Source organism: Triticum aestivum, chromosome 3B (genome assembly GCF_018294505.1).
Source record: "Triticum aestivum cultivar Chinese Spring chromosome 3B, IWGSC CS RefSeq v2.1, whole genome shotgun sequence".
In the NCBI taxonomy this organism is placed as follows: Eukaryota; Viridiplantae; Streptophyta; class Magnoliopsida; order Poales; family Poaceae; genus Triticum; species Triticum aestivum.
Genome location: NC_057801.1, coordinates 54,414,248 through 54,429,516, shown reverse-complemented (window position 1 = coordinate 54,429,516; position 15,269 = coordinate 54,414,248). Strand labels below are relative to the sequence as shown.

At 44.0% G+C, this 15,269-nt stretch overlaps 2 protein-coding genes across 17 annotated transcripts; one reads left to right on the top strand and one right to left on the bottom strand.

The window, feature by feature from the left end:
• The first annotated feature begins 235 nt into the window (after window positions 1-235).
• On the top strand, window positions 236-11,353 carry LOC123068543 (uncharacterized). Of its 16 annotated transcripts, none has more exons than XM_044491149.1 (7): window positions 239-683; window positions 7,123-7,321; window positions 7,432-7,596; window positions 7,894-9,642; window positions 9,842-10,258; window positions 10,385-11,008; window positions 11,097-11,353. In XM_044491149.1, exons 4-7 carry the CDS (start codon window positions 9,573-9,575, stop codon window positions 11,114-11,116), a joined length of 1,131 nt encoding a protein of 376 aa, XP_044347084.1. In that variant the 5' UTR covers window positions 239-683; window positions 7,123-7,321; window positions 7,432-7,596; window positions 7,894-9,572; the 3' UTR covers window positions 11,117-11,353. The 16 variants fall into 16 exon arrangements, with proteins under 16 accessions (XP_044347086.1, XP_044347085.1, XP_044347084.1 ...); XM_044491147.1 differs by having other exon boundaries at window positions 7,429-7,596; XM_044491148.1 differs by having other exon boundaries at window positions 7,411-7,596.
• Window positions 11,354-11,536: 183 nt separating this feature from the next.
• On the bottom strand, window positions 11,537-14,770 carry LOC123068545 (glucose-induced degradation protein 4 homolog). The gene is made up of 8 exons (XM_044491152.1): window positions 14,497-14,770; window positions 13,666-13,727; window positions 13,211-13,354; window positions 12,498-12,571; window positions 12,327-12,381; window positions 12,189-12,251; window positions 11,959-12,086; window positions 11,537-11,859 (listed from the first exon to the last, which is right to left on the bottom strand). Exons 1-8 carry the CDS (start codon window positions 14,663-14,665, stop codon window positions 11,781-11,783), a joined length of 774 nt encoding a protein of 257 aa, XP_044347087.1. The 5' UTR covers window positions 14,666-14,770; the 3' UTR covers window positions 11,537-11,780.
• Window positions 14,771-15,269: the final 499 nt, after the last annotated feature.

Here is a 15,269-nt window from a genome sequence, read left to right as displayed (position 1 = left end):
CCCAGTTTGGGCGTGAGCCAACCCGACAAAAAAAAAGAATTATCTTATTTTTTTAGAAGAAAATAGGTTATTTTCTGCTTTTAATACTGACTTCACAAAAATGCCACCCAGTTCAGTGCACTTTCGTTACCATGTCATTTCTCCTTTTTCCATTGCTCTTCTTTTTCTTTTCCATTTTCTAGCACTTGAAAGGATGAAAGTGCCCCTATGCTATCTAACCTTATCTGATGCGTGTGGACTGGTTGGATAGGATTGCTCTCGGGCTAGCTTGTCGCCGTACCTCTTGCGCGAGCCACCGCATCTCTCCGCCATAGCTTGCCCATGCGCAACCGTAGCTCCCCCGCCGATGGCCCATGCCTTGCTGATGCCTGCGTGAGCCACTGCGGCTCGTTGCCGGTGCTAGTCCATGTCTGCAGGCGCCGGCACAGCTCGTCCTCGCCGCGCGGATGCCTACACAAGCCACCGCAGCTCGCCGCGGGTTCTCCCCCACGCCCGCACACGACAACGCAGCTCTCCGCGGGTGCTTGCCCTCCCCTGCTGGAGAAGCATTCTAGTGGCGAGGCTGGTGCTGAAGAGAAGGTGGATGGCTTGTGCAGGTCCTGAGCAAGTGGCTTAATGGCAGCAACGGCCGGAGGAGGAGATGGATGCGTGCAGGTCCTGAAGGTGTTGAATGCAAGGAGCATGTAAGTCACATTTATTGTAGTCTTGTCCTTGATTATGGATTGCAATTTAGAAATTACATAAAAAATATCATGTCACGTTTAGTTTCACAGCCACGATGAACTGAGCGACAATACGACAAATGAATAATACCGCAAATTTCAGCCCATAAGCTACTTGTTGCAATCTGTTTTGTTGCACTTGCTGTAGCTTATTCAAAGACAGGAATGGAATTGTAGGTAGAAGTGGCAAAAGTATGTAGACCTCAAATTTATGTACATTGGCATGGGAGAGATATACAGACACGTCAACCATTATTCATAGATGAATATGAAATAAGTTCACATCTGCCAAAAAACCGTGATGAGTTCACCTAATGAGTTCATATATAAAACTAAAATGAGTTCACAATGCAGAATATATATGAGCTCACCGCTGATATAAGCTCACGGCTCAGAGAAATAGAAGAAATTGAGTTCAAATAGAAGAAAACTACTTGATGAAATAAGTCTGGAACTCCGTGATTGTAACTTGATTTATGTTTAATAATATGAATGTGTGCGTCATTTGATGCAGAGGGCCGGGTAATCCCCTTTTTGAAATAAAATATGTGTAACATGAATTTCATAGGAATCAATCATCCAATTTGTAGCTTTCTCTTTGCGCAAAGTTCTTCCCTAGCCCGAGCTCCACGGTGCCCAGTATCACCACCGTCTGTTCAGTTTGGTATGTGTGCAATGGCTGGAGGCAGAGTCAGACTATTAGCAGAACCAGTTGTCGCCATGCGTTAGCTCTTCTCTCTCCGTCACTTCGCTGAAGGAACATGTTTCTTTCTCTCTCGCGGGCGCTCTCTCACTTTCCTTTCTGCATGCATGTCTGACTTCCTCCAAAGACAGGAAACGGGAGGAGAGAGAGACCGCGTTGGCATGTATGTCAAGAGAATATCTAGTGCTCACATGGATTAGGTGCTACACCATGATCCAATCTCACAAAACTCAATTTTTTAAATATAAAAAAATTCTGATTTTGTGTGTGGATGTTCACAAGATAAGTGTGTACAACCCCTTAAAATTTCAACTCCAAACTCGGTCATGTGAGTAAATTGCATAAAACCACCACTTTGAAGGCAAGCTTTGCGAAAACCACTACAATACATTTTCTTTGCAAAAAACACCGTGTCTACAGTAATCTTTTTGCAGAAAGTATTGATCGGCGGATCGGGCTCAGATAAGTGAGTTTATGACAGAGGGGACCCGCCAGTTAGGCTGATGTGGCACAGCTTAACATCTCGCATGTAACGGCAACGTCTGGTAACGTTATCATCCCTATGTGGGTCCACCTGTCATTGGAAGAAAAAAGAAAAATGGTGGTTCATCTTATCTTCACCAGGTCCACCGTCGCTGTTGCCTCGCCAGGCTTGTCGCCGTCGTTGCCTCGCTAGGCCCGCCGCCGCCGTTCCCTCGCCCAGGCCCGCCGCCGCCGTTGCCTCGCCAGGCTCGTCGCCGCCGTTGCCTCGCTAGGCCCGCGCCGCCGTTCCCTCGCCCAGCCGCCGTTGCCTCGCCCAGGCCGGACGCGTCATCCTCGTCGCTGCCGCGGCCGGTGGACGAGGAGCCCGAGTCCCCAGGAGGCAGCACGAGCAGCAGCTGGTGGTTCTCGTCGCCCTCCCCGGCCAGGCACCATCACCAGCAGGCGCCAACGGCGACGGGATCTCGAGGTTTGTGGTGTGCCTGAGCCCGCTGGTCCTCCCCAGCTCAGGCAGTCCTCGCCGGCGGTGACAGCAGCCGAACCCGTCAGGAACCGCCTCGCCTCCCTCCAGTTCGTCCAGACCCCGTAGGGGGTCATCTCTGCCCGCGTCGTTGGGGCTGCATCGCCGGCGCGGCCACGCCGCTGGCGAAGAAGAGCTCGTCCATGGAGTTGATTGCTTTTTTTATTTTGACGTAAGGGCCTCCTTGTAAAATCCCCCATCTAACGCTGTTTTGACAGAGCCGTTACGCCACGTCGGCAAAATCTGGACCCACTTGTCATAAACATACTTAAAACGCTCCAATCCGCCGATCAGTGCTTTCTGCAAAAAGATTACCGTAGACACGGTGTTTTTTGCAAAAAAAAATGTATTGTAATGGTTTTCGCAAAGCTTGCCTTCAAAGTGGTGGTTTTCTGCAATTTACTCCAGTCATGTAGATAAAAAAGACAAATTCATATGTGAAATAGTATCATTTTTGCTTTTGTCTTCTTGTGACATTATTCATGTTCGAATTATCTTCTTTTTTAGAGCTGTGCTACACAAACGACACACTCTGGACGATTTGCAGACGATAAAGGGCATCCGGCCATCCATGCATAGTCCAAAAGTGAACATCGCCGTTGAATCCTCCCGTCGTCCACAGTTCGGTTGGTATCTGTCGTCCGTAGAGTAATTTCGTCTTTTTTATCTCTGTGTGCACTTCGAGTTTCGAGTTGAGATTTTTAGAGATTGTACACATTTATCTTGTAAACATAAAAAAAACAGATAAAAAAATGGCACCGCTCAGCCTCCTCTGACATGCGCATTACCCTGCCGCCACCCAAGGTGCTACACGACTCGAGGACGCAGCCGGGCGCTACTCGTTGCAGGCGCATGCTGAGAAGGGAAGCAGTAGCCGCGTGAGTACAGTGACATTGCAGTCTCTGAAAAAGCTAACTAGGGCCTCACGCTGGCAATGGATATGACGGGCCTGTGGACAAAAGCATGCATCCAGACGCCTGTGGACAAAAGCTAGCAATGGATATGACGGGCCTGTGGACAAAAGCACTGCTACACTGCTAATTTCAAAACACGGCGGTTTTGATAGGGGTACCGTGTAGCTCGTGCTACAAAAAACCGCTCTTTTTTTTTTGGTATAAGCTTCTTTGTTGGATATGTGGAGTTGGAATGAGATTAAATGTTACACAACCCAATAAGCGGTATGTGATAGCAGGCCTTCTCTGTATCGACGGACCATATTAAACTCATCTTTGTCCGGGAGGACAGTTGAGTGATTTAGAGACATACTAAACATTTCTCTCCTCGGAGAAGAAATTCCCAACTCCACAAACAGTTGATGTTCTTTCAGGTCGCTGCAGTGATGGAGTCAATTTACTGGTACAACACCGGCATGAGCACAAAGGCAACTGGCCGGCGGTCATATGCCCATGGAAAAAAAATACTATCTCTGTTCCTTTTTATAAGATGTTTTAGACATTCAGACACTGTTTAAAAGAATACAAAGCAAGCTGTCTGAAACTTCTTATAAAAACAAACGGTGGGAGTACTAATTACTTCACATTTCTTGTTGTAATTTCCGTGATGACTCCGGGTAGAGCCAGTGCGGTGTTGTCGAGAGTAGCTCTGCCACTGAGTCGCTGGATCTATATGTATTACTTGCAAGTAGTGGAGCGTCCTAACCCATTCAGATCCATAAGCATCCTTTGTTTCCTTCTTTTTGGTTGTTTGAATCATTTGATTCAAATTTGTTTTCATTGCAAAGAAAAACTACCACCAGTTAGATCGACCTGTGATGATAATATATATGATTAATTTATGTTTGTCATCCTCGTGTTCTTGTATGATTAACATCTACCAATACATCATCTATTTTTGGAATGAAATTTAACTAATGTATATATACTTTTCTGTCAGGTAGTCTGATTGTTTAGCATCTGTTGGTATGCATAACATAGTTTTCTGTTTAATAAATAATTAACATTTTTTTTCTTATAGACCGCAACAGTATCTCCGCTGAGAATATTTGACAGAATTGTTTCTTGTTATCTGAATTTTTTTGTCACCATGGCTATACAGTAATAAAATGAATCTAGCTATTAGGCAGTGTTCTATCTGATGGAGACAACTTCTGATGCTACCATATAGTATTTTTTTGACAGTAAGACTCATGGCATAGAATAGACTAAAACTTCTGCCTGGAAAAGAAGCATTGGAGAAAATTTATTTGCTAGATTTGAAAATCACAACCTTGTATTTTAGTGTTCAGTGAATTGATAGCATCATCGCAAACACCATACAGACAGAGTTTTTGTTTGTCTAATTAGATAATTAATAACATACATGAACAGATACACTGGGTGAACTATGTGGTCATCACCCCTCTGTAATACTCATCGCAAGCACCAACATAAATTATATTGAGTCTAGTTTGGTATAGAAACCCAACTGATGAGGCTAGCATAACTTCCAAAAGTTATTCATGACAGGTACTCCCATACTACTAACCTAAAAAAATGAAAAAAAATATTACTAAAATTATGAAGCAAACAATTAAGCAAAAGAGATGTTTTCTCCAACCAGATTTTTTTTCCTTCTAATTACCAACAGAGAATTAATTATGTCCTTGTTAAGCCCAACTGGTGAAGTGAGTATAACTTCCAAAAACCAGTGTTGGCAGGAACTCCTAAACTACTAACCTGAAAAAAAGCATATCCATATAGAGATGAGAGCAGAAAAACCTTTAGCCAAAATCAGTAGCAAAAAGAAAATCCATATAGAGATGGCAAGTGGAAGTTCTTTATAGTGAGATTCGGGGAAAAAACCCGAGTATTGTGGTGACTAAATTAGGTACAGAATATGACCAAGCTACCACATTAATGTGTGCCTAAAGAATACATCTGAAAACAAAGGATGATGAAGTCAAGTGTGGCATACATATCACATATCAATACCTAATATCTTATTATCAGAATGCATCCCAATCCATGATGATCCCAGCAATAGCTCCAAAAATGGCAATCCTGTGTGGATACTACATACATACTCACTTCATAGTGCAATTTACTCTATGTTTAATATCATGTGTTCAGCATATAGTACCCTATGAGGCTAACAAATCTACATTAGATTTCTTTAGTACAAGAGCAGATTTTGCGAAGCTTCTAAAAGAAATTGATAATGCCTCAATGGCTGAGCGCCCTACTTTAGGCAAACTTGTTCAAAGAATTAAAAATGATTCGTTTTACTTTTAGGAGAGAGAAAACTATCACAAAATGAACAATAAATACCTGAGAATAATTTAGTACTACAATAGTCATCAAGCTGTACCATTTTCTCTGTATGTCAGCTATTCAGCACATCATGTGTTTATTTGTTTAAAAATCATGTGAAATTAAACCACAATTACTTCCATTGAGAAAAATGGAACACAACGTAATGGAGAGATTAAGAACAAAAATACCATGTCATATTAAAGATGTAGATTCTGAATTCCTTGCACATTCACGCAAGGATCCCCAAATTTGTGTCCTTAGCACAGACATTCACGTAGTGCCTGAATATTTTCTTAGATTAACAATTTGTAGCATATGCACCCAACTTTAGATCTGATGAAATTCTAGTACAAATAACTCATCTACTCGTACAAGGAAACCACGCACCCTAGAGGAGAGGAAAGGCAGATGAAGGGGGCCTGTTGTCGGGGCCGAAGTTGGGGAAGACCGAGGGGAGTCGATTAGGATGGAGAGCAGCAGGGCAGCGAGCTATCCAGCGCCAACTGCAGGCCTGCCACCTTGGACCACGGGAAGGCGACCACCATGTATCCGGCCTTGGAGGCTAGGGACAGAGCCGGAGCCGAGGAAGATCCATAAGGAGACGATGGCACGCGGCTCTCCTGATTCATGGTGTAGCCTGCACGCACCTCCCGGCTGGCTAGACGGAGCGGCGACCAGGCGGATCTTGGGTGGAGGCTGGAGGGCAGCATCAGGAGGAGAGATGGGCCTATAGGTGAGGAGTGGTTTGATACATGAGAGAAGAACAAAGCAATGAGCTACTTATAGGCAAGCAAAGAAGGACCCAGAACACAAACGTGTGCAAACGTGGAACCCCAAACATGCAAAGTTGGACACATGCATGCATGCATGAGCCATGCAGCAGCACACGTATACCAGCCCATACAACAGTCCATGCAGCTAATATATTTTTCACACATGAGACAAAATGAGCCCATGCAGTCAAACCATCTTTCCATATGAGACAAGATAAGCCCATGCACCTCTAGAAGAAACATGCACAGTCCAAGAGAGCAACCAGGAGAGCGATCAACCACTTCATGAAAGCCACCGTACACACATGTCGCTCAATCGGCAGAGGTAAAAAAAAATCCGAAAAAACCAGAAAAATTGAACCCTTACGGGCCTAGTCTTCTTAGTATAACAGCATCAAAGTAATCGATCTTGCGTACGTTTGAACACAAAAGGAAATAACTACACATCATGGTAGTCACTGAATCCGAATCTCCAGGTAACACTCCGATGCAAATCCCACCAAATGTGCAGTTTATCCAACAAGAAACGATTCCTTTATCCTGCTTAAGTTTCAGTATTATTTACATCCTATGTAAATAGGAGATTTCTAAGCCAGGGGCAAGAGAGCATGCTCCCTTAGCACTACTTGATCCAGAGTATTACATCCTAAAGTTTATCTTTTACTGTTTATAGGTGAACCTGCTCTTCCTTCTCTTGCTGCTGTTGCATCTTGTTATGCAATCTATGCTTGCTTTGCCAAAGTGGAGATGGAAATGAAGTTGTCACCGATTAAGGCATGTGAGCCGGGAAGCGGGCCAGAAGAGCAAAGCCAAAAACAGGGAAGTTGTTCATACCGGTGCAGTGAACCGATGAACTGAACTTTCCACAAGAGGTTCTCTACATGTTTGGCCACTGTTCAGACAATCTTTTTCTTTATTATTTCCTTTCGGAACTGTGATTCCTGAGCACTACTTGATCCAGAGTATTTATTCCGGTCAGTAGGCTTTTCTTCTGCGTGCAGAGAAGAAGGAAATTGTCAATGGCAGCCTCTAGCTTTATAGATGCTAGTGCATATAACAGTATCAAAGTAATCGATTCTCTTGCGTACGTTTGAACACGAAAGGAAATAATTACACATCATGGTAGTCGCTGAATCCGAATCTCCAGGTAACAGTCTGATGCAAATCCACCAAATGTGCAGTTTATCCAGCAAGAAACGATTCCTTTATCCTGCTTAAGTTTTAGTATTATTTTCCAGATGATTCATATATGATTTTCATTAAAGATACAAGGTTGTTTCTCCGAGCCTGGATATGTTCTCCTCATGCACTAGCATAGCATCCAATGTTTTTTGCATGTTGATTGTGTTCATTTTCTTTCTCTGGTGATTCAGTATAAAGCAATGCCTCTTGAAGTAGCTCTTCAGAATCTAACATATGACTGAGATAAGCATCATGCCTTCAGGTTTCAATTTCCAAAATCCTTTGTTCAAGCGAAAGAACATTTGCACAACAACCATATTTTCTCCAGTTTTGGGACGGCATCAGTTCTACCCCCGATAGTAATGCACGCAAGTTGGATGTACTCATTATTCCGTGGGCTCTGCTCTGGTGAGTTCTTCCCTATTTCCCTCTTTGATTAGTCACCTCCATGTGTGCAACCTGATCTCCCTTCAATGTTTATCATGGTTTTAGTGGTAGTGTGACTGTTATTAAGTTTATAACTTTTGTGTTCTCTAGCAAGTGTGTGTGTGTGTGTGTGTGTGTGTGTGTGTGATATGAAATTAAGATCCTTAAGGCGTATGTTGTTTTATAAACTCAGCCATGTTTCTTATCGTTATAATTAGGTGGTAAACTAATGGCCTTAGTTATATGGCGCACTCCAATCCTCCCCAAAGGAACAAAGCTTGCAGCATCTATTTTGGTTTATTTAAATCCTTGCCAAATATTTTTCTTCTGACGAAATTCCTTGCAGAATATTAATGACATCATATACTCTAATTCTCTGCTAGGGTGATTCAGCGTGCTTATTTGACAATTCTATCTAATATTTCCTCTTGATACTAGAAATCTAGTGGGCAGTACAGGGATGACATATGCAACCATTGGGAGTGTCTGCTTAGTGTGTCGTCCTCAACAGTTGTTCGTAACATCTTGCACGATTATGGTGTTGCTTATAAAAAATGCTCGGTTCCAGACAATAAGACAACCGAGATATGGTTTTAAACTGTGTTATGTTGATTGTACCTGTGCGTTGCTACAGGTATATGTCGTTTGTTTAGATACTACATTTTGTTGGAAGGTTACGATTAGGCACTATTATTTTCCTATGTTCATTGTTTGTGTGCTTATGTATTGGCATTTGGAGAATCCCTCTCATGGTATGTTCATGGATCTGCTTTGCTTTGTCATGCTAACTGAACCCTGAGTAAGAGTAATGTGACAAGCACCGATGAAAAAAAAAACTAGTATGTTCATGGATCCGCTTTCACCATTGGCTTCCTAAAAAAATAAAATCTAGTTTCAAAGGTCTCGCTGTGAGGAAGCCAATGGTGAAAGCGGATCGTCAATCAAGTTAACGGTTTGATGGATATAACTTTTTAAAAATTCATATTTTGAGTAACCTTTGTTGGCTTTTATTTATCTTTGTTGATAAAAACATAAACAAAGATGATGGTCACAAGATTATACCATCTCAAAGCTCTCTATTCAGAGAATAATCGTGTTGTAATCTTGACATAAGACAAATGTCTTGATAAAACACATATGGAAACGAGCTCATAAATCTTAGAGGATAAAATCTAGCCACCGGGAGGAGCAAGAAAGGCAATAGAGTGAGCGAGAAGTAAAGCAATGATCTTATGAAACATATGGAAAAACAGAGTTTTGGAGGTCTCTTGACCACCAAACACCACCCCAAAAATAGCACGGCAAAACGCAACCGCTACCCTCCCGAAATCCACCCCTGCTGCCACTATGACTTCAAAACGGAATGGCAACCTCAACTTTACCAACTTTAGGATAGGTCCAGCAGAACCCATTGTGCTTGCCTTTTACCAGCACAACATCGTCCCCTGAAAAAGCAGGCTCCGGCTCCTCCCGAAATTCAGTTTCCGGATTCGCCTTCATTTCCTGCACACAGACATGAACGGACTCAGAAAATTGAAGAAGGGGATCAGCAGCAAGCGAGGCGACCCCCACGTCGCCCAACACGGTAAGAGATTTGTTGGTGTCGATTGTGATTTTTGTCAGGATTTCATCTTCCCCTAAGCACATGTTTCCAATTCCTCGCGGTGCTGCATGGCTTCATCAATGTTTTGCCATTCTCTCCTCTACAAAGATGTTTGGGCGCTCACCCTGCTGAAAATGGAAAATTGCCCATAGCTTAACCTTGGGTGACCGTTGGTTTGCAGGCCAAACTCCATATGATGAATGGGAGGAGCAACAACGATATTATTCGCCTTCACCGTTGGTGAGCTCATCACCATGGACGCCGCTGGTGAGCGCTTCACCACGGATGCCGCTGGTGAGCCCTTCATTGAGGACGCTACAGGCGAGTCCTTCACCGCGGGCACCACCGGTGAGCCCCACGGGGTCACCAAAGACCCCAGGAGGGAGCCAGAAGAAGCAAGTGCTGGGCAAGGTAAAGAACAAGGCTAAGAAATGGATGCACCTTCTGCATCACAAAAAGAAGCTTCCCCCGCACGATGAGATGATGATGTGGACACCACGTATCGGGCCCAGCTCGGATGACACCTACGGCAGGGGGGGACAATACGATGATGATGAGCGCCTTGGAACCCCAAGCACGGCACTACACCCATCTTCATGTATGCTAAGTTCAAATGAAACACCACCTGTCTAATTATCTCCAGTTCAGTTCAGCAAACACACCAATTCTTTATAGTTCAGTTGCGACGAAATACGATAAATTTTTATTTCCATGTGAACTGCAGTTGCTGAGTCAGAGTTCGAACCTGAGGTCTACGTGCAAGCATCATCAAGGCAGAACACGCCAGCCCCGAGCCCCACCGCTTGCCAGGAACAACCATTCTTCAAGGTCAGCAGCAGGTTCGAGTCAGAAATGAAGGAAGCCAATGAAATGCTGATGGAATCGAAGAAGCTGCGGGTCAAAACATCCAAGCAGAAGACCGTGACATTTGCACCGATACTAGAATACGGGCCAGAAATCGAAAACAAAGTGTGGAGCGACAAGGAACGCCCTGAATCGACAACCGAGATATTCAGAAAGGCATGTGCTACAGTATTCCAGGCTGCCCTCAAGATAGTCTCTGGAATCCAAGATACAATGGTAGCATACAATATCGACAAAAGGCACATGGTAGAGAAATTAGTATCAGTTAATAGGTACCTTCTGCTCAAACTGGAGCCTAGTCCAGATGACGAAGCACTTGCGGAAGTCATCACTGAGGCTGTCCTAAATCTGTTAGACGCGTGGACTGAGAATGTCGAAAGGCCTTTGATGCAGAGGGCGAAGACAATCTCTTCTTGGTTCCTGCAAGAAGGGAGAGTAGAATTACCTCCTGTTTCGCTGTCTACACGTCCTCGTGCTGCACAAGGTAAGCCACTATTGTGCAAGGACAATCCTATCTGCAAAAATATGTCACTGAACACTATATTAGCTAACTGGAAACTTATGACATGCAGGTGCAGAAGAGTTCTATTAATTAGAGGATTAACCACTGCTTGAAGCAAGAGATGAACACAGTGACACGGCATCGGTAGAGAGTTATTCACCTTACAGTATATAGATGCTGGAGGCGAAGACCAAGAGCATGCCCCGAATAATACTTTGTTCGTAGAATTGATAGTAAAAACATCTTGTGTGTTGTAAAATGAAACCAAAAGGAGGTTTCTTTACCTTTGTACAGGAGAGTAAAGTAAAGGACTACAATCTTGATCAAGTTCCTCTTCAGATAAACCTCGGCACTATGATTCTGTCACAGATTCCGTTGACAATAACTGAACCAAAAAATACTCAACTCTACAGTTAATTTATGCGAAAACAGGCACAAAAAATGCCTACCACACTGAATATGGATACATCCATGTTATGACAAGAAACACAAAAAATAACACAGGTGAACTTTCGATAAAATAAACAAATTGATACTTTTTTCGCAGAATACTGAGATTGCAAAAGGATAAGTTACATAATTGTTTGGTCTTGCAACATTCACTGGCACAACCGTACATACATAATATCTCAACTATTTCAAAGGAACATCAGGAACTACGGGTTCAATACACACACAGTATATGTTCATATTGGCAAGCACAGAAAGTTCGCCAGTGTAATCTCTGCCACTTCAATTCATAGCGTCATGCATGTCACTGCAGCTCATATGAAGAAAAGGTGAACCCAGATTGTTTCTCGTTGGTGCACTTCAATTCAAGCTTCTGAAATGGACTACACACAAAGAAAACAAAAGATGTTTGAAACAACTTCCTAAATAAGAAATTCTGTAGTAAGCTTGCAATGTGTAAACTGTCGCAAATTATTCATTACCTGCTGTTTGGGTCGTAATAAAAGCCACTAATGGATCCATCGCTACAAGAAAAGCAGACGTAATAGAAACCAGCTATGGTCAACCCGCAGTCCACTCCCACATTAACAAAGTACTGCTCTTTCCATCTCTGCAAGTAGCATCAGAAAATTGGAAGCTAACAAATGCAACAGATAAGCATTTCAAGATATGATGATGCTTCTACATATGAACATGTCAGGTGGTACAGTACCATAAATATATAAGGATAGTTGCTAAGGTCCACGGACTTGCCACCATCTGCCTCAATCTGACTCTGCAAAACAAAATAAATTAGTAACACATTCCCAAATTCATGTTGCTGACTACACCAATTTAAGTAATTGGTTACCAGAAGAGGGGTAAATGATGGGAACTTGGACCAGTGTCTTACATCATCCTCTGCTCTGCAAAACAAAAACAAGAATTGTGTTTCCAAGAGTAAGTTTGGAATGTTAGCCCGCACCAGGACATATATGTGTGAACAAAAGTTATCTATGGCATTGACATAAACGATACTCACGATGCCTCCCACTTGCCAGTAAAAAAAGTATAATTTGTAGCATCTACTATCTCCCCCTCCCAGAATGTCACCACCTATGGAATGAAAGAGAGCCAATAAGCGAAGTTGAAGTCAATGAATAAAAACAGATCGTAAGGTATGCATCAACTATAAATCTAGAAGCTCTGGTGCTTATCCAAAAAGTACTTTATTTTTTTTCCTTTCAAACCCCAATATTGATTTTCTACCTGTTGGATTTTCTTCTCAAGTAGTGCAATTGTTTCTAGAACTTCTTAAAAAAAGCCTGCCTCGGAGACCTGAGCGCTAGCTCAGTGGTAGAAGCACTGCATAGTACTCCGTGCGAGCCGGGTTCGGCCCCCACAGGGGTGAATACCACACCCAAATTTATCGTTTCTTCTTAGTAAAAGGCCTATGGGGGCTCGCCCCCTCTGGTCTCCTTTTTTGAGAGAAATCAGTCTGCCCCTGCAGCAGCACATTTCTCTAGTTCATTTAAGAAAGTCTATGGTGACCCCATATTTAATTTAGTGCATCTAAATGCATGTCAACAACTTGACATTGGAAATTTAGTAATGATAATAAGACAAAGAAACTAGTGGATTTCGTAATTTATAAAAGGAAAAACTGGTTTTCATCTGTCCATAAATGTTTCTTGAGGAAAAGATATAACATATAAAGTCAGGGAGTCAAAGTGGAAGAAGAAACACGTTTCTTACAGGTGTGTCGGCTAAGGGAACATTAAGTGCCTCCATCGTACCACATAAATAACCCTGTTCAATATCACAACCATGGATACGAACATTGACTTTCCATGCCTCATCTTTTTGTAAACTTGAAACATTCTGAGTTCCTGCAAAACACTGGATGAAATATACAAGTAGATTAGGTTAATTCACAGTAACATGAACACCACAGCTTTAATTCGAGGATAGCAAAGAGAAAAATGGAGGAACAACACCACTCTCTAGCTTGACATCATACCCAACTAATGACAATGTTTTCCTTGGCCCTAGAAATACAGGTAATCCCTTATGGGAGGACAGGGTAGTAACAAAAATCAGTCAAATTGCATGATAACTGCGGTTTTGAACAACCCTTTTGGTAAACAATAATTCAAGCTTCAGCTGTTCCATTTCAATCGAAAGTTCAAATACGCGCCAAAAAGACTTACTCTTCCAGCAGTTAAGAGTGAGCAGCTAGGAGGAGACGGCTGCACAGCAGTTGCATCTTGTCCTGCAACAATAATTTCAATCAGTATTATATGACGAGCTGCCAAACTAGAAAAGCGTCATAAAAACAGCTAAGGCTGCAAAGCGATAATCGTGTTAATTTTTTTTTAGATCGATTTCAGACCCCCGATGCAAAAGCGTGGACCAAATTTTACGGTCAAGCTGTTCTTTGAACAACAAGATCCCTATCGTGGTTCTTTTTCTCCAAATACAGCAACTTGGAACAGTATTGAGCACCGCTTTTGACACGCTCAACGCATTCAGGAGCTCAAACGCCGTGACACACATTCACCACCCATGAATAATCAAAATCAATCAAACATACGCAACACTTGATTATCCAGGAATCTTCCTTAAGCAGCTGGCACGGAATCAAAAGGAATTCAGAGGTCAGAACCAATCGGTTCTACCCCAAATCCCCAGTGCTCCCAGCTGGCACTGGAGCAGCCGGTTCACAGAATCATCTGGACCCTCCTCCAGATCACAATAACGCACTGCAAGAGTGGCCGAATTACAGCAGCCTACTCTACGCGGTCAGAAGGATACAGAGTCATACAAATCCTAAAATCAACAGTATACCAAATTACTCGCACGATCCGGTCCAATCCCAAGGGTGATCTAGATTCGACACGCGCTGGATCGATCCGGCGCAGGTGCCGGAGCAGCCTCCGATCGGATCTGGAGCTGGGAGCCGCGCGACGAGCCAAAGCGGGCGCGCGTGGGTAGCATGGAGATGGGAGGGGGGCAAGGGAGGGAGGGAGGGCGGGCGAAACCTGAGGAGGCCTGCGAGGAAGGGGTGGCGGTGTCGACCACCCTCACCGGCATCTTCTGCGGCGGCGGCGGCGGGTGAGGTCGCCGGCGACGAGGCTGGATGGATGTTTCGAGAAGTGTGGCGTTTTGGTGCCTCGGGTCGTGTCTGAACGATGGGGACAGATTTGTCATAGGTATTTTGCAAAAAAAAAAAAAATGTTACCGATTTGATCACTTTTGCATTTTTCAGGGAATATGATTTCTTTTGCAATGAATTTGTGTGTCCTGGCCTTGATGGGAGCTCTGGTGCGACAATGAAAGGTGTCATGCTCTTGGATTGCATGCGCCTGCTTGATCATCGTCGAGGAGAGCTTCTTAGAGCATCTCCAGCCGTTCGGCCCCCGAGGGCGCAGAAAAACCGCGGCCTGGGGGCGAGCCGGCGCAAGTTCGGCCCCTGGGGCCGGTTTAGCTCCCAGTCACGCCCCCCCCCCCCCCCCCTCAAGCCACGACAAAATTCAAACATAGTTGTTCTCGCGTTTAAAATAGATGCCACAATCCGGCGATCAAGCGGCGATCGGCGGCCGGATGAGTTAAATGTTCGGCGTACAAAAAAGTGGGCAGTCTCGACACCGCGACGGAATCACGCATCAGGCTGCAAGGTCGGCTTCCGGCGTCGCCGGAGTCGGCGTGCGCGGGCTTGACGGGGCCTCGTGCTCTGTGCTTGGCGGCGTGGCTTCTGTGCTGTGGGCAGTCTCGGCATCATCAGCGGTCGGGCTTGGCGGCGACGGCGGCGTGT

Excerpts from the sequence above, each read along its gene's own strand:
- LOC123068543 (XM_044491149.1), top strand. The coding sequence starts at position 9,573 with ATGAACGGACTCAGAAAATTGAAGAAGGGGATCAGCAGCAAGCGAGGC. Across the intron at positions 9,643-9,841 it reads CCCCCACGTCGCCCAACACG|GCCAAACTCCATATGATGAA; the intron begins GTAAGAGATTTG and ends GTTGGTTTGCAG. Across the intron at positions 11,009-11,096 it reads ACGTCCTCGTGCTGCACAAG|GTGCAGAAGAGTTCTATTAA; the intron begins GTAAGCCACTAT and ends TATGACATGCAG.
- LOC123068545 (XM_044491152.1), bottom strand. The coding sequence starts at position 14,665 with ATGACAAATCTGTCCCCATCGTTCAGACACGACCCGAGGCACCAAAAC. Across the intron at positions 12,382-12,497 it reads ACTGGCAAGTGGGAGGCATC|AGCAGAGGATGATGTAAGAC; the intron begins GTGAGTATCGTT and ends TTTGTTTTGCAG. Across the intron at positions 11,860-11,958 it reads TATTACGACCCAAACAGCAG|TCCATTTCAGAAGCTTGAAT; the intron begins GTAATGAATAAT and ends CTTTGTGTGTAG.